The sequence below is a fragment of the Hypanus sabinus genome, chromosome 23 (genome assembly GCF_030144855.1).
Source record: "Hypanus sabinus isolate sHypSab1 chromosome 23, sHypSab1.hap1, whole genome shotgun sequence".
Lineage (NCBI taxonomy): Eukaryota > Metazoa > Chordata > Chondrichthyes > Myliobatiformes > Dasyatidae > Hypanus > Hypanus sabinus.
Window position 1 is genome coordinate 34,206,314 of NC_082728.1, and position 19,464 is coordinate 34,225,777.

Genomic DNA, 19,464 nt, shown 5'->3' on the forward strand with positions numbered 1-19,464 from the left:
CTTGGCTCTACATTAAATGCCATCTAGTGAGAAGCTGTGTATTTTTAAACCTTCAGGAAGTAGGCTTATTTGATTCCATGACAAACTCATTCTTTGAGATTAAGAAAGATAGTGAAAAAATGGTCGGCATAAAATAGAGTATGCCATGCTTGATCAACATTTCCTGATTCTTACAAGTACTAACAGAAATATCAGTCAGGGTGATGTCACTGATGCTGTGCTTAAAGGCTTACAAAAAAGGCCTTTGATCAAAGTTACTGCACTATAGATTCAGAACACATGAAGTCAGGAGACAACTAGCAAAACAAAACCACAAACTACTAAGGGAACAAACTCAGTGCCTCAATTAGCCTTTATGGAGACAGAGGGATAGTCGATGTTGCAGGTTGAGACCCTTCATAAAGATTGAGAGTATAGAGGGAAGGTAGCAGCATAAAGAAATCACATGGAGGGGAGGTGTGAGTCAGGGACAAGATGAGGTTGGTCAAATGGAACCGGATGAGGGAGATAGAGGGAGGTAGCTTTGAAACTGAGGCTGGTGGGTGATGATAGAAGTACATTTTTAAAAAGCAATAAATTGGATGACATAATGGGTATTGGTATATTGTTGTACCAAGATACAGTGAAAAGTTTGTCTTGTATACTATTACAGAGATCAAACCATTATACAGTGCACTGAGCTAAACACTGAAACAATAGGTTTCATGCAAGATAACGCTGATCCTCTGAAATGTGGTCAAAACTGCATTCAAAAGGCAAATGGACACCAATGCATTCTTCACATCCTTAATGATGAAAGGACTTGGAGGAACTCCCAGCCTCTGACCAATTTATCCACAGCATTTAAATGACTGGTCCAACTAAGCTTTTGCTCCATGAATATCTCCACAAAATTGACACTGGGTAATCCAGTAATGCAACTGAACATCAGAAAAATATTTCCTTTGCTGATAAACAGTCATTGCCTGACTCTTGTGTAGTGTACATTTTTCTGGCCACTCACCAGTTGAAGCCTGGGACGGTGTCCAGGCCTTTTTCAACGTGGGCATGAACTAGTTCATTACCAGCTGAGATGCAAGTGAAACAGGACACTCTGAAACACATGGACAAAGGCTTCCAGCAAATATTGGAGTCTGGAGCTGTTAAACCAATGATAAAGGCATCAGAGTATAATGTGGGGAGAAACTGAATCATACTGGCTCACATTCATTGGAGCAAAAAAAAGGGCTGCTGGAGGAAGTCAGCAGCTGTAGAGGAAAACTGACAGAGTGTACCGAATATCGTGGCCACTGAGTGCATCTCGACATTTCAACACAAATACAGCAAGCAACAGCATAAGAGTTTTAACGCTATTATTTCAAATACTTGTCGAACCAATATTACTGAGGTCAAATTTTCATCATGTGATATTCATTATGATAATTGCAATCATTACTCACAGAAACGAAAGCGCAACAATTTCACCACATAATTGCAGTGACTGAGCACCAGCCACGGGGCATTTAACAAGATAAATATCATATATAGAAATAAAATGCTGATATCTTCGCTGAGCATTAATCTCACGTCTTGTCATTCCACTGCAGATTCACTGTTATTATGAGAGTTGCAATGAGCCTAATAATGATTTTTGGTATGTGGTACAGCTCTATACTCTACTTGACTTATTTTTATTTTGACATACTCTTTCCTGGCTATTTCTCAACAGTTTAGTAATAAATACATAGGAAGTGCAGACAGACAATAATTCTAGATGCTTGCTTGTTATCTGCACCCTTCTGTTACTGTCCATTATGCCACTGCTGTTTAGGGCAGCAGTGAAGGTCCTCCATCTCTGCTGGTGTTCAGGGCTTCCTTCATCATGTCAGTAGCTTCCTCTCAGTTTTCACTACCGTCAATCATGCAAGGGAGACTCAGGAATACCATTACATCCGGATGTAAAAGGATTCTTCAAACAAAGTTATTTGACTAGTGGACCACTCTTTGTCTGGCCTTTACCCTTTGACCTATTATGGATGGGCAACCCTGCCCAGAGCCAAATGTACAGCCATCATAGCTCTCCAGGTCATTGAGGCACTCAAGACTCCACACTGGTCCCCTTGGAGGTCTGCATCCTTCTGCTCTGACTTTTTGATTCTTTTTCTCTACACATGTGGTCCTGACATACCTTTTCTAATTATCTCTGTATTTCACCAGAGATGCACTTGGGAAGTCCTGATTGAAGAAATGAAGGGGTGGGTAGGAGAATGTGGAGTGGCAAGGAAGGGGGAGATGGAATGGAGCGGTAAAGAAGGAGGAGACGAGTGGAGGGAGGCAGCTCTAAATGATGAGGGGAGGAGAACGGAACAGAGAGTGTAGAACAGCAAAGGAAGAAAGGAATGGCAAAAGGAGGGAGTATGGCAGTTAATATCAGTGGAGCAAGGAGAACGATGACATTTGTGCTTTTAAGCATGATGGTGTGTGAAAACTGCCACTATGCAGGTGGGAGAAGTGGAGACTCAGGTAGGAAATGATCAAGGCTGAAATAGTGGAGGTGGTGGAGTGCTCATGAATCTCATTTTGCTCGTTTTGCCTGTGGACTAGATGCTGCACTGATAATCTGTTACAGTGATTATCAGGAGCAGCTCGTCTGTCAAGTTTCTGCAGGACAGGCATGCTTAAAGCTGCTTCTTTATTTGTTCAAGAATACTTTTAACACTGACTAGGATTTTGAAATTTGTATTCAGCTTATTTAAATTATTATTCAAGCCCTCCTTACTCCAGGGCCTTCCAAAGAAAGTACATTTACTGCAGTCGCACTGAGTATTGGAAAGATTAGGCTTGAGACCACATTACTATTGAAAGAAATAATCTTTAAAAGAAACATGTTACTCTGCTGTACATCCCTAAACCATTGAAACACGAGTCCATATATTTCACACAAAAGTGACTGAAAAAAACAAAAAAAAAACTTCCCCAGATTGTGGAAGCAAGCTGCCTACTTAATCCTAACTATTTCTTCTTTGCTTACACTGAAATTGGTGCCTAACACAGTTAATGTTAATCACATAACACCAGAATGAATGGGAGAAAGTAACATTTTGTTCCACAGAGGTAGAGGCATGCTTTTGATTAAGCACTTAACGCAGTGCGGAGATTATGAAACAATTAGGCTGAAGTAGAACAGCAGATTCTCAGGCTTGCTATTTAGAAATGCCACAAAATGTCTGGAATCATTTCTTAAGGTTTGAACTAATTTTACACTTAATTAATATGTACACCAAGGTGCTTATAACCATTCCTTACAGGACTCCAAGCCAAGAGTGGTTAAACAGAAGGAACAAAGAAATAAGGACATAAGAAGACTGCACTCACTGTCTACCTTCCAATGCCAGGAAAATTATAACACAATGACTGTACATTGCAGTAAGCTTCAGTTTTACTTTAAGCATTGTCTTTGCAGTTCCTAGGGACACTGGTGAAGAAAATGCTGCATGACACATTGAGATACACTGCACAGCGCTTTATGATCAATCTGCTGTCTTTGTTGACTTGGCAAAATCTCATGCAGCAAATACTCTGCAAACATTTGTCTCAATTGGAGGGAGATCAATATTTGTTAATAATCCTAACTCCAAGTTAACTTGGATATGTAAAGGATGAGGACCCCTAGATATCTCAATTAAGCAGGGCATCAAAATAGCTTACCTTCTAAGATTGTGCACGATGGTCACTTAGGTCGGTTGCTTAGACAAAATGTGAACCATGCAATCAAATGTGGGAAAAGCGGTAATTATAGAAGGAAGTGAAGAGAAACTTACCAAACAAAGTTACATTTAATTGGCAACCTCAGATTTGAAACTATTTGACAGGATGAAATCATCTTGACCAGTCTGAAGTTATTTTTAATAATACAAAATAACTAAAGTACATCCTTACTCACAAATGAAACAAAATGTAATGGCATGGAAAATGTACAAATGGAGAGTAACCAAACAGACACTGACATTAGTGATGTTTAAGTATTACTTTACCATGGTAATACTTCCAATATTGGTTCAATATTCTGTCTGACTAGAGTCCCAAATCCAGACATTGTGTGACAATGATTAAAAACAGTCCACTGCTAACTAAGGAAATTTGAAGAATTCAAGACCCAATCATTTCATTTCCCTTGGGAATTGAGGATGGGGAAAAATATAAAGCAAAATTCATACCTATTCGAGGCTCTACTGTTCTGTTAGCAAGTTCATCAACGAATACAAATTTTCCACCACCAAAATCGATCTTGTAGTCAGACAAGTATAGTAATGAAGTGTAGTCAAATGATCCATAAGTCACCTGTGGAAGACATGAGAGCAGCAGGTCAAATTTAGCTCCTGTTTGAATTCTACTGAGAAAAACACAACTGAGTATAATTTGCTTTAACAAGCTCAAAGTGGAGTGAAGCAAGTGAGTATTTTAGTTCATTTATCTTTCTGTCATTCAATATTGGACGAACCTCACAATGTCACAACATTCATCAAAATAATTGCTGTTCATGGTACAATGTGCCTACATGATCATCATTTTAAAAACAACTGGTTATAAATGATGGGATCATTCATTATTCTATTGCAGCTTGTAAGATCTTAGCAAACAACGATGAGTGTTGAATATACATGCAGTACAACAAAAAATGCTATGTTTGAGATGCATCTTAAAGAGCTGATAAGATGCTCCATAGACATTACAACCACGACATACATAACATCAGCAACATTTGAGTGCACAGACATGGCAGATGTACAGATGCCATTACTAGGCAATTATGTTTTTTATCCATTAGTCTAAATATTTTGATAGCCTTTTGTTTACTAAATATCACATTATATATTCTTCTGCTGTTATTATCTAAGCAATTAATTCTCCTGTCAAATTTTGTCCTGATTTTATTGATGGAAGCAACAGCTCATGCACATTAATTGCTTTTTAGTCTTTTGCAAGAGATAATAATAAAAAACATATGGCTAATTGGGATTATATTGGCTTAGTGATAAAACAGGAGACAACTACATCTACATTAAACATACACAATTGTTATCACTCTCACCTATCAGTCAAAGGGCTGATTTAGGAGTTCTAGTCTGAAGAATTAAAGCTCAAATTCTACGTAGATGATTCTATTTATTGCTAAGGGTCTGCACTGTTCAGTGTGATGACTTACAGACAATATTTTAAGTTAAATTGAGGCTCTGACAATTTTCAATAGCAGAAATAAAAGATCCTTAGCACTACTTATTTCAAAGAGACTGGGTTTGTGGCTAATCCTTCAATCAACATCACAGGATATACAGTATATAAACATATTACAGCTGGTGGGAGCTTGGTGAGAACAAACTGCCCTCACTTAAATAAATTTCATAACAATCCACTGGGACATTCCGAAGTCACAGGTTTATTTATTCATTCGACATATAGCTTGGAATAACCCTACAATGACCAATCTACCTACCAAGCAGTACATCTTTGGAATGTAGGAGGAAACCAGAGCGCTCATGCAGTCATGGGGAGAACATACACACTTCTTACAGGGACAGCATTGGGAATTGAACTTGGGTCACTGGTACTGTAATACAGTACCATGCTACCATGCCGCTCCTTCCTTTATTAGAATGGATTTCTCTCTTTCTGGCCACTTGTATCAGCAATCCCCTCTATAGGACTGTAAATGTGGAACTCAAAAAAATTCTGTAAGAGGAAGTATTTGAAGAGTGCAGACTGGTACAACAAGCTTTTATTCCTATATGTAGTATGATGCAGAAGACATCACACTATAAATAGGGATATGGAAAGCTGGTATAGAATAATTACATTATATATTCTGCTAATATATTAAAATACTGTGCTATGTGCAACTAACATTGTTTATGAAACACTTGTAATGGTTAATATGTGAAAAATGTTATTAAACAGTTTGATTAAAGGTGGTTGCTTTAATGATGTGACAAGTTGTACTTGTGACATATTATATGATCACATGTATAAAAGAAGATTCTCTACTGATTGAGTAGAATTATGCTTTGGAACAAAATTGAGAGAGGTGCCAATGGCTATATACAGAGAAGACGAACATTAATTCACTATGACCAGGGATCGCTGACAATAGAAGACACAGAGAACTAAGGTTTCACATGAGAATTATTTGTTTCTTGGATTAACTGAGCAGAATTTATCTTTTAAAAGTGGTCAGGGGTGGTATCAAGGACTACTGAAGATTCTTTAATTTTCTATCACCAGGGGACCCCACTAGCAGAGAGATATAGTAGTTACTCACTGTATCTCTGTAAAACACAATTTTTTCCCCTTGTTACTTAATTAGAAACATAGAAACACAGAAAACCTACAGCACAATACAGGCCCTTTGGCCCACAAAGCTGTGCCGAACATGTTCTTATTTTAGAAATTACCTAGGGTTACCCATAGTCCTCTATTTTTCTGAGCTCCAAGTACCTGTCCAGGAGTATCTTAAAAGACTCTATTATATCTGCCTCCACCACCGTTGCCGGCAGCCCATTGTTAATATTGTTTAATAAAATAACTTTTGAACATGTTGACTGGATGAGAACTATACTTAATAAATCTGTAGTTTGCAACTTTACCTTGCAATGTTTATCATTGATGTCAAACTTAACTAATCACTTAGGACCATATTCAATATCTAATGGAGCTCACCAATAAGAAAGATACATTTTTCAAACTCAAAGTCATTACGTATATGGTGTCATATATACTATCTTAAAATTTATTTTCTTGCAGGTATTTACAGGAAAATAAAGAAATACATTGTAATTTATGAAAATCTATACATATGCAAAGACTGACAAACAACTGATGTGCAAATGAAGACAAATTGCGCAAACAAAATAATACTGAAAGAATATATTGTAGTGTTCTTGAAAGTGAGTCTGAAGGTTGTGTAAACAATTCAGAGTTATGGCAAGTGAAGCTATCCACATTGGTTCAGAAGCCTAATGGTTGTAGGGTAATAACTGACCTCAGTTTAATGCAAAGCTGATGAAAATAGTGAAACGACATTATTTTCTGAAATCTGGGCACTGTATCAAGCATTCATTTCCATTTCCATCTGGAACAAGTAAAGCAAAGCCTCAATGCAAAGTATGTAAAGTAGAGAGGTATGGGCATTTTAACTACCATATGTAAAAAATGGGAAGAAACAACCAGATTTCATGCTGGAAAGGTGAATGTTTATAAAAGGGAGGCTGTTGTGAACTTGTTAAAATAGTAATGATGGAATGCTTTGGGTTATCATGGGGGAATAACAAAAGATCAAAGTAGTTTAAAATGAAAAAAATTTGCAGCATCTTGGCAGTTTTATGCATATTATTTGAAACATAAAGCAAGGAAAAAGACAGCTAATAGGAAGACCATTTTAGTGATTGCTGCTACTGCCAGAGGCAAAGTAAAAATGCAGGTCAATTCAATATATTGAATGTGGCTCTTAAATCTCAAGGGTAATATTCCCCCTAACAGGAGGAAGTCCAAGATGAGGAACTTAGCTTAAAATATACTGCCCTTTATGGAAAAAAATTACGAGTTTATCATGTCCCATCACATCTTTGAGAAACATCTAAATCACTTCAAGTTGATTCATTTGGAATCAAGCTTATGGAGGCAAATTTCCACCTGTAGAAAGATGCCACAATTGAAGAAGAAAATTTTGATTTATTTGTCTACTTCTTTATGCATCAAAAAACAATATTGGTGACGGAGTGTAGGGGATTGATGCATGGTGAAGAAAGAAGATCAGTGTTAGAGAATGATGAAAATCAAGGAATTTAACTACCATGAAATGTTTTTGGCTGGGGCAGAGGGGAAAAAATAACAGATTAAACCAGTGTTGATTGTTAGCAGTAAAAACACAAAATACTGGCAGAACTCAGCAGGCCAGACAGCATCTATGGGAGGAGGTAGTGACAACGTTTTGGGCCGAAACCCTTCATCACTTCACTTATTTCCAGCATCTGCATCTGCAGATTCACTTGTGTTGATTGTTAGCAGGCTTGGTAATGTGTGTGAGTGAGGAAAAAAAAAATCAGGGATCAGAAGAGTACCACTGGAAGCATTCAGCAGGATCAACAATCAAATTGTTACTGTTAGTTAAAAGAATTGGAGAAGGCTGCAAGGGCTGTGGTGTTCTGTGACAAAAGACGAGGTCAGGAGTGCAGGCTAGATATCAAGTAGTGAGCTTGGGTGGCAGATAGGTAGGATGATGGTAACATACTATTTCAATAAGCATCTCCTGGATTGGAAGTGAAGTGGGAAAGCAATGGGACAGCCCAATAGCCAACCAAGATCGGAACATGTTCCAACTTTCGATGCAACTCTCAAAAGGAATGAAATTCAAAAGCTGGAGATTCTCCTTGAACGTTTCAGATGTTGAATTTGTGCTCCTGCTGTAGAAAGTGCTGGAGGCAAGGGCAACTGACATCAGAAAGTGCTTGGTCCAATGATCTGAGATGACTCAGAAATAGTGTTTACTGCATTTCACTTTGGAAAGGATTGTCTCTGTGGCTAATGTTCAGTGTGTCATTTGATTACTTTTTTATTGCTTGCTTAATTTCTCCTTTTTTCAGCAATCAGCTAATGGTTATGAACCTTCAGTTTCATTCACTTCTCCCCCAGTATCATCAGTTGTTTCATCATCTATTTTGCCTCACAGCATTGAACCTTTCCTGCATTCCACACAATCACAAACTACTTCTGCTTCCTTGTTGCTCCAGCACTTCATCTCTCAGATTCCCAGCCCTCATTCCCATCCTTTCCTTACATATCAACATTTCTAGCTTTGAAGGAAACTCCTTGCCTTGAAACGTGTGCTCTGTTTCTCTCCTCACAGATGCGGCAAAGTGCTTGAATCTTTTGCTTATTTTTATTTGTTTTACAAAATCTATACTCTTTGAGAAACAAAATCCATCCACTTTATATTTCTTATGAGAGTTAATTCAACTTGCAAAGAATTAACGTAGTTTAGCAGCTGCTATCTATATCCACAACTGGTTTTCTAAACTCCTTATTGGACATAGTACTTAAATGCAAATTCAGATAGTTGCATCCAAAGGTTTCATCATTAACAGTTAACTTCTATCCTCAATTGCCTCTTACTTTCAAATTTGAATAAGGATCTAGAATCAAATAATGAAAATTTTAAAAATAACTACAAATGCAGGGAAGCTAAAACAAAATATGTTGAAATACCTCAGCAAGCTGGGCAGCATCTGTGGAAAGAGAAACTATTTGCGAATCTGAGGCATCATTTAAGTCTCTTCACAGATGCTGCCCAACCTGCTGACATTTTACAGCCTTTACAGTTTTATTTAAAAGCAATTACGTTCTCTGGTTTATCCTCCCTTCAGTTCATGTGTATCTTTTATTAGGGCACCCAGATGATTCCAGGGAAAAGCAGGGTGGAAGTTACAGTAAAGCAAAGATAGCCTGGAGCAGCTGCTATCAAGCAAGTCCTCTGGAGACATTCCTGCTTAGTACAAGACAAAAGACAAACAAGTGAGGTTTCTGTAGTGAGACTTTTTCCAGAAAGGTCTTCCTAAAACAGAGGTTCCCTTTCCAATACGCCAAGAGACAAACAGATTAACAGAAGGATGTGAAACATACCCAGCAACTATGGCTCTAATGCCTTTACTAACTTCAGAATATCATCGGCTGTCTGCTTGAAGTATCAATTGACTTTTAACACCTCATTGTGAATGGCGATTGATCTTGGGAGTAAGGAAGCCAAGTATATACAATTCACTAACTGGCCAAAATCTGTGACTGATAAACCGATTCTGTATAAAAATATCAGCTTTCTCTTCAGACTTCAGAACAGTGTGGTCAGGGGCCATGCTGTTCTCCCTGGGCACAAGTAAAATAAAAGGAATGTTTGAGTTATAAGAGCGTATGTGTTCTGGGCCCCATTATTTTAGCTATTTTAGCTTATTTTATTATCAGCGACAGTAGTATGGACTAAAATCAAACTACAAATTTATTGTGCCATGACACTCCACATACAACTTAAGCAACTCATGGACAATCCTAAAATGTCACACAACTTAACTTGCACTTGATTGCAACTCTGAGATTTACATATAAATAGAACATGTACAAATAACTGATGAATGTGAATGATCAAGAGAGCTTAGTTGCTCACAGCACAAAACAAATTCCAGGAATTAATTATATGTTATCCTTTCAGGCCATTATTCAGCAATTAGAATAATATTAAATGATGCAGTCTGGTGCTTACTTAAAAAGTCGTAACAGAATTCATGATTACTTCTTTGACACTGATAGACAAAAGAGTGTTATATAAGGGATAAAGCTGCGTTTGAAAGAAGCTCTGAAATGTCTGCAAAAATTTGGAAGTCAAAATGAATACGTTAGATAATCAGTCAGAATGATTAACCTTTTGAACTATTGATTCAAATATACAAGGGCCAAAGATCCTCATCAGCAAAATCAACCAAAAGTTGAATATTCTGCTTTACCTAAATACTGTGAGTGAAAACCAGCTAATGAGTTGCAATCAGAGCAAAAGCAGTCTAGAAGTCCAATTATCCCTGATGTCAATGTTTCTACTTGTCAGTTAAGGCAGAATGTCACTTTGACGTTTTTGTTCCATTGTGTATTGCATAGAGTACATCGATTAAAAGTGCAAAATAACTCTAATATTTCAATTAGTTGCCCAGACCACTAAAATTGCCTTCTGCCTTTGACAAGCACTGCATTTGCAGAACAGAAAAGTTAAACTGATATTACTACAACCATCAATTTTGCAAACAGTAGGATTATTAATATTCCCTTACCTTTTCTAAGTCATTCAAGACTTGAACTGAATTGTTAAATTTTAAATTTTCAAATTGTATTGACTTCACGTAAATTATTACTAGCTTTTCAAGGTAGAATACTCCAATTCAAATATTTTATTTAAAAATCTGAATAATGTACATAATTATTCAGATTTTGCAGTGTTAGCATGTTTCTTTCAAAAAACTGCAAAATGTATCATTCAGAATTGCAAGTAATTCCAAATGTTTTCAAAAATTTTGTTAAAATATGATTTTCAATTTCAATGATTTTCAATGCAATTCAATTTCATTGAATTTTGAATTCCTCATATCAATTTAAGACCATAAGATATAGGAGCAGAAGTTTGTTCATTGAGTCTGCTCCACCATTCAATCATAGACTGATCTAATTCTTCCAGTCATCCCCGCTCCCCTGCTTTCACCCTATAGCCTTTGATGCCCTAGCTAATCAAGAACCTATCTATCTCTGCCTTAAATACACCCAAAGAATTGGCCTCCACAGCCACTTGTGGCAACAAATTCCACAGATATACCACCCTCTGACTAAAGTAATTTCTCCGCACCTCAGTTCTAAAAGGACATCCTTCAATTCTGAAGTAGTGCCCTCTTGACCCAGAATCCCCTAACAAGGTAAATAATTTTGCCATATTTAATCTGTTCAGGCCTTTTAACATTCAGAATGTTTCTATGAGATCCCCCCCTCATTCTCCTGAACTTCAGCTCAAGAGCTGCAAGATGTTCCTCATATGGTAACCCTTTCATTCCTGGAATAATTCTTGTGAATCTTCTCTGAACCCTCTCCAATGTCAGTATATCCTTTCTAAAATAAGGAGCCCAAAACTACACACAATACTCCAAATGTGATCTCACAAGTGCCTTATAGAGTCTCAACATCACATCCCTGCTCTTATATTCTATACCTCTAAAAATGAATGCCAACATTGCATTCGCCTTCTTCACAATTGACTCAACCTGGAGGTTAACTTTTAGGGTATCCTGTACAAGGACTCCCAAATCCCTTTGTATCTCTGCATTTTGAATTCTCCCCACATCTAAATAATAGTCTGCCCATTTATTTCTTCCACAAAAGTGCATGACCATACACTTTCCAACATTGTATTTCATTTGCTACTTCTTTGCCCATTCCCCTAAATTATGTAAGTCTCTCTGCTGGCTCTCTGTTTCCCCAACACTACCCACTCCTCCACCTACCTTTGCATCATTGGCAAATTTAGTCACAAATGCATTAATACTGTAGTCCAAATCATTGACATACATTGTAAAAAAGCACAAAACGCGCCCCCTGTGGAACTCCACTGGTAACCAGCAGCCAGCTAGAATAGGATCCCTTTATTCCCACTGTTTTCTGCCAACCAGTCAATGCTCCACGCATACTAGTAAATTTCCTGTAATTCTATGGGTTCTTATCTTGCTAGGCAGCCTCATGTGCAGCACCTCGTCAAAGGCCTTCTGAAAATCCAAGTACAGTACACCATTATCTACTACACTTCCTTTATCCACCCTGCTTGTATTTTCCTCAAAGAATTGTAGTAGGTTTCTCAGGCTTTCAGTAAACCATGCTGGCTTTGGCTATCTTGTCATGTGCCTCCAGGCACTCCGTAATCACATTCCTAACAATTGATTACAACACTTTCCAACCACTGATGTCAGGCTAACAGGTCTATAGCTTCCTTTCTGTTGCCTCCCACTCTTCTAATATAGTGGAGAAACATTTGCAATTTTCCAGTCATCCGGTACAATGCCAGAATCTATTGATTCTTTAAAGACCATTGTAAGGCCTCCACAATCTCTCCAGGTACTTCCTTCAGAACCCGAGGGTGCATTCCATCAGGTCCAGGAGATTTATCCACCCTCAGACCATTAAGCTTCCTGAGCACCTTCTCAGTCGTAATTTTCACTGCACAAACTTCATTTCCCTAACACTTTTGAATGTCCGGTATACTGCAGACATCTTCCATTGTGAAGACTGATGCAAAATACACATGCAGTTCCTCTGCTATCTCTGCATCTCTCATTACAATATCTTCAGTGTCATTTTGTATCGGTCCTATATCTACCCTCGACTCTCTTTTACCCCTCATATACTTAAAAAAGCTTTGAGAGATGGAAATGAGCTAGTATTTTTAAAGAACTTGACAAAATGACAAAGAAGATTCAATAAAATATTATCAAACAGATTTTGATCCTGAGGCATATAAGGAAACATTAGGACAGATGATCAAAAGGACAGGGAATGCTGAAGGAGAGGGGGTGTTAATTATAGGAAGTTCAAGAAATTACTGTTCATGCCATCAGGTTGGAGGCTACCCAGACAGAATACAAGGTGCTGATCCTCCATCCTGAGTGTGGTATCATCGTGGCAGCAGAGGAGGCCATAGACTGACATGTCGGAATGGGAACAGGAAGTACAATTGAAATGGGTGGCCACCAGCAACATTCGCTACATCGGAAAGATCTCATGCAGATCAGGGAGCCACTTCAGTGGACACCTTCGCTCTATCCACTGCAAAAAAAAAGGACCTCCCAATGGCTACCCATTTCAATTCAACCTCCTATTCCCATAGTGGCACGTCTGTCCATGGCCTTCCCTATTGCCAGACTCACTTGCACCGGTGCCTGAGAAGAATGTTGTAACCTGCTTCAAATACGATTGACTAGACCACCATATCTACACCTGTTGCAGTTGTATCCACAGTGATGAAGTATTTTGAGAGTCTGGATCTGCACCAGTTGGCCTACTTTCTTTCTTTCTAAATCTTTTTATTAATTTTAGTAATATGGACAGAATACAAATGATATATTGATAAAGAAATTACCAACATATAAATTCCATTACATATGAAAAAAACATACATAATAGTTACAATATAAATGAGTTTACCAAAACATAAGCCATAAAATATATGTATGAACATAGTAAGTCTAAATATTTCATAATATATGATATAAAGAAAACAGAAAAAAGAAAGAAAAAAAAATATAATGCCAAACTAGCTAATCTAATCTAATAACTAATAACTAATATAGAAGAAAAAAGAAGCAAAAAAAAGAGAGAAAAAAAAGGGGGCTATTTATAATATCTCACAAAAATAAGTATTCATCAATGCCGTCACTTCCGGTCCTCTCAAAATACATAAGCTAAAAGCTGGGAAATCAAATGAACTTGGCACAGGGTCATATTACATCATATGAAAATGTTGAATAAATGGTCTCCATAACTTTTCAAATTTAATAGAAGTCTCAAAAGTACCACTTCTAATTTTTTCTAAATTTAAACATAACATAGTTTGAGAGAACCAATTAAATACAGTGGGAGGATTAATTTCTTTCCAATTCAACAATATAAATCTTCTAGCCATCAGAGCTAGAAATGCAATCATTCGACGGGCAGAAGAAGATAAATGCAGTGAGCCTAAGATTGGTAAACCAAAAATTGCAGTAATAGGATGAGTTTGTAAATCGATATTCAAAACTGCAGAAATAATATCAAAAATATCTTTCCAATATTTCTCCAAAAATGAACAAGACCAAAACATATGAGTTAAAGACGCAATTTCAGAATGACATCTATCACAAATAGGACTAATATGACAGTAAAAATGAGCTAATTTATCCTTGGACATATGGGCCCTATGTACGACCTTAAATTGTATTAATGAATGTTTGGCACATAACGATGATGTATTAACTAACTGAAGAATTCTATCCCAATTCTCACTAGAAATACTAAGACTAAGCTCTCTTTCCCAATCCTTTTTAGTCTTATAAAGAGGCTCTGAACGTATCTTCATAATTATATTATAAAGTTTTGAAATAAGCCCTTTTTGAAAAGGGTCTAATTCAAATAAACTCTCCAAAATATCTGAAGGCACAAAATTTGGAAACGTAGAGAGTACAGAACTTAAAAAATGTCTAATCGGTAAATATCTAAAAAAATGAAATCTAGGCAAGTTATATTTGTTGGATAATTGCTCAAAAGACATGAAACAATTATCTAAAAATAAATCAGAAAATCTTAGTAATCCCTTAGTTTTCCAAGCCGAATAAGCTTGATCTATAATGGAAGGGTGAAAAAAACAATTAGATACAATAGGACTGTTTAAAACGAATTGAGTCAACCCAAAAAATCTCCGAAATTGAAACCATATACGCAAAGTATGTTTAACTATCGGGTTGTCAATTCGTTTCGGCAATTTAGAAAGAGCAAAAGGAAGAGAAGTCCCTAAAATAGAACCCAGAGCATAAGCTGATACCGATTTAGTTTCTAAACTCACCCAACAAGGGCCAAAAGATCCACCCCCATCTTTCAACCAACATAACAAATATCTAATATTAACTGCCCAATAGTAAAATCTGAAATTAGGTAATGCTAACCCGCCTTCCTTTTTTGTCTTCTGTAATATATTTTACCTAACCTGGGATTTTTATTCTGCCATATATATGAAGAAATTTTAGAGTCAACATTAGTAAAAAAAGATTTCGGGATAAAAATTGGTATCGCTTGAAAAATATATAAAAACTTAGGTAAAATAACCATCTTAATAGCATTAATCCTACCTATTAGGGATAAAGATAAAGGTGACCACTTAGTAAACAAACCTTTAATCTGATCAATTAAGGGTAAAAAATTAAATCTAAATCTAAATAAATCTTTATGGTTTTTTGTGATTTTGATCCCTAAATAAGTAAAAGAGTCATTAACTAATTTAAAAGGTAAATTTCCATAAATTGGGACCCGTTTATTCAAAGGAAACAATTCACTTTTATTAAGATTTAACTTATATCCAGAAAACTCACTAAATTGAGCCAATAATGATAAAACTGCTGGAATGGATTTCTCCGGGTTAGAAATGAATAGTAATAAATCATCTGCATACAAAGATAACTTATGAATATCTGTCCCACGATTAATACCCAAAATATCCTGTGATTGTCTGATGGCAATTGCCAAAGGTTCTAAGGCAATGTTAAATAGTAATGGACATCCTTGTCTAGTGCCCCGAAATAAGTGAAAAAAGGGAGATCTTTGATTATTGGTAAACAGAGGCTACTGGAGTATGATAAATCAATTTAATCCATGATATAAATATTGGACTAAAATTAAACTTCTCCAACACATTAAATAAGTAAGGCCATTCAACTCTATCAAATGCTTTCTCCACATCTAATGAAATCACGCATTCTGAAGTATCATGTGAGGGAGTATAAACAATATTCAACAATCTCCTAATGTTAAAAAAAGAATAACGATTTTTAATAAAACCAGTTTGATCATCTGAAATAATTTTGGGTAATACCTTCTCCAATCTAGATGCCAGTAACTTGGAAAAAATCTTGGAGTCTACATTCAATAAAGATATAGGTCTATAAGAAGCACAGTTAGTAGGGTCTTTATCTTTCTTCAATATTAAAGAAATGGAAGCTCTATAAAAAGATTGTGGCAAATTCCCCAATCTAATGGCTTCCTCAAAAACCTTACCTAACCAAGGGGAAAGAGTAGCGGAAAAATTTTTTAAAAATTCAACTGTATAACCATCTGGACCCGGTGCTTTCCCAGAATTCATTGAGGAAATAGCCCCCTTAATTTCTACATCTGTAATAGGAGTATCCAATATCAAAAGATCATCAGATGATAATCTTGGAAAATTTAATTTCCCAAGAAAATCAGACATGGTATTATGATCTTGAGGAAATTCAGATTGATACAGGGAGGTATAGAAGTCTTGAAATGCCTTATTTATCTCATCATGATTAACTGTCAGATTCCCATTCTGCTGACCAATCTTAGTGATTTGACGTTTAACCAAAGCATTCTTCAATTGACTAGCTATCAGTTTACCAGATTTATCACTATGTATGTAAAAATCAGATTTAGATTTCATTAATTGATTTTCAATCGAGGATGTAAGTAATAAACTATGTTCCATTTGAAGTTCAACCCTTTGTTTGTAAAGCTCCTTACTAGGAGCAATCGAATATTTCTTATCAATCTCTTTAATTTTACCAACCAATAAGAGAGTTTCCATCTTAGTACGTTTCTTCAAACCAACAGAATAAGAAATAATCTGTCCACGTATATACGCTTTAAAAGTGTCCCAAAGTGTTCCGCAGGAAATATCATCTGTAGAATTAGTTGAAAAGAAGAAGTCGATCTGCTCCTCCATAAATTTTATAAAGTCAGAGTCTTGCAACAAGGTAGAGTCAAATCGCCATTGCCTATTAGAAGCTGTATCCATAAATTTCATTGAAAGTAATAATGGAGCATGATCAGAGATAGCTATAATATCATATTTACAACCGATTACCAATGGAATAAAACAAGAGTCTACAAAAAAATAATCAATTCTCGAATAAGAGTGATAAACATGTGAGAAAAAAGAAAACTCTTTGTCATTAGGATGCCGGAATCTCCAAATATCAAAAACTCCATTGTCAGTCAAAAAAGAGTTATTACAAGTGGCCGACTTATTAGGTAAAGTCTGAATAGATAAAGATTTATCCATCAGAGGATTTAAACAACAATTAAAGTCACCACCCATTATTAACTTATATTCGTTTAGATTGGGTAAAGAGGTAAATAAAGACTTTAAAAAGTCAGGACAATCCACATTTGGAGCGTAAACATTAACCAAAGCAATCTTTTTATTACAAAGTATACCCGTAATTAACAAAAATCTGCCATTCGGATCCGAAAAAATATCATGTTGAACAAATGAAATAGAGGAGTCAATAAAAATAGAGCAGTCAATAAAACTCCTTTTACTTTAGCATTCGAATTTGCGTTATACTGTTGACCCCGCCAAAATCTAAAAAAACAAAATTTGTCCTCCTTCCTCACATGAGTTTCTTGTACAAAAATGATATGAGCATTAAGTCTTTGGAATACTTTGAAAATCTTCTTTCGTTTAATTGGATGATTTAAACCATTAGTATTCCAAGACACAAAATTAATGGTCTGAGCCATAATTCTAAAATCAACCCTTTGGTATAGAAAGGGTTAACCAACTTATAAACTCATGCACCCGGAAGAGGAACAAAAGTAAAGAGAAGACCCGGAAGTGACGACAACACAGACATATTTGAAGTTCAAAAACAGCCCAAATAAAAAAACTAACACAAACTGGTGCAAAAAAAAAATAGAATTAGAAAACAGACCATCCCCCCACCCCCCAAGAAAAAGAGAAAAAGCCAAAATATGACTTAAAAAGGGAAAAAGTAAGACTAATCCTACCCCCATGTCAGCTGAAGAACTCTCCATATATAAAGGATATATATAAAAGAATCACCCCAACTTTAAAAATTAAAATCGCTATAATAAAAACCATATTTCTAAGTATAGTTAGTTGTAAAAAAAATAAAACTATAATCACTAAAAGAAATTATAAATCTGGCTCTAGCCCAGACAAAACAAAAAATATTTAAGCTATGATAAGCAATGCATTGTAGGAAAAAGGCGAAAAAAATAAAAACATAACGCCATCTTAAGCAAAACCAAAAATCTTTTTCAAAAAACCACCATCTTAATCAAAGAAAAATTCACCTTCAAAGAATTAAAAATATACCTTCGAAGAAACAAAGTTAATGGATAAGTATGTAGTTAAATGATTAAAGTATATAAGGCAAAACAATTAATATGACGAAAACACACTTTAACTTAAGTATAAAGTATAGGATGAACCTACACCAATAACCAGATTTTAATTCTGGTTTAAGAGATCGAGAACCATCTTACACGATCAGAATCGTTCATTTATTAGAGACTGGTGTCTGTAGCAGTAGGGAACTTCTCTTCCAGATATTTTCTCGCTTCTGAAGTTGAAGTGAAAACCTGTCGTGGAGCATTCGACGGAGAAATTCGAAGCTTCGCAGGGTATAGAAGCGCAGGTTTCAGATTTTTCTCATAACATTCAGCCATCAACGGTTTAAAAAGAAGCCTTCTTTTTAAAAGGTCAGGACTAAAGTCTTCTACCAGGCGGAAGCAAAATTCTTTGAATTTAATCATTCCTGCTCGACGAGCTGCTCTTATAAGTTGTTCTTTGTCATGTACATAATGGAACCGGACAATTACCACCGAAGGTTTGTCTGTAGCACTCGGTGATCGACGCCGAATTCTATGTGCCCGATCCAATAAAGGAGGGTTATTCGGGAAAATCGTCGGAAACGCTTCTTTTAAAAGTTGAGCAAAATATTTTGAAGGGTCAGCTTTTTCTATGCCGTCTGGAAGACCAAATATACGTAAGTTCTGTCTTCTGGACCGATTCTCAAAATCGTCACTCTTGGCTTTAAGGGCTTCCATCAGCTTAATGGTCAAAATTAACTCCTGTTGCAGTTTTTCAATAGTCAAATCTCGCTTCCGAGCATCTTCTTGCAGAGACGCAATAAGAGTTTGTTGCTGTTTAATTACTAAATCCGTCTTAACCATGTACTCTTGAAAAGCCTTTATATCTTCTTTAAAAAATTGTTGTAGTTCAGCAAATTTTTTATCCAAAACCTCCATAAACAATTCAAAAGTTAATTGAGTTTGTTGTGGCGGAGCCTGCTTTTTTCTGTTACCGTTCGGATTGTGTCCGGGATCCCGTCCCTTAGACCTGAGAGACAT

At 36.2% G+C, this 19,464-nt stretch overlaps 1 protein-coding gene across 1 annotated transcript in view; it reads right to left on the reverse strand.

The window, feature by feature from the left end:
• Window positions 1-19,464, reverse strand: part of uts2r2 (urotensin-2 receptor 2) — a 126,560-nt gene that overhangs the window by 27,628 nt on the left and 79,468 nt on the right. Inside the window, exon 8 of the mRNA XM_059948699.1 lies at window positions 4,197-4,320. Within this exon, the coding sequence (XP_059804682.1) occupies window positions 4,197-4,320 (124 nt within the window). The remainder of the gene's footprint in view (window positions 1-4,196; window positions 4,321-19,464) is intronic.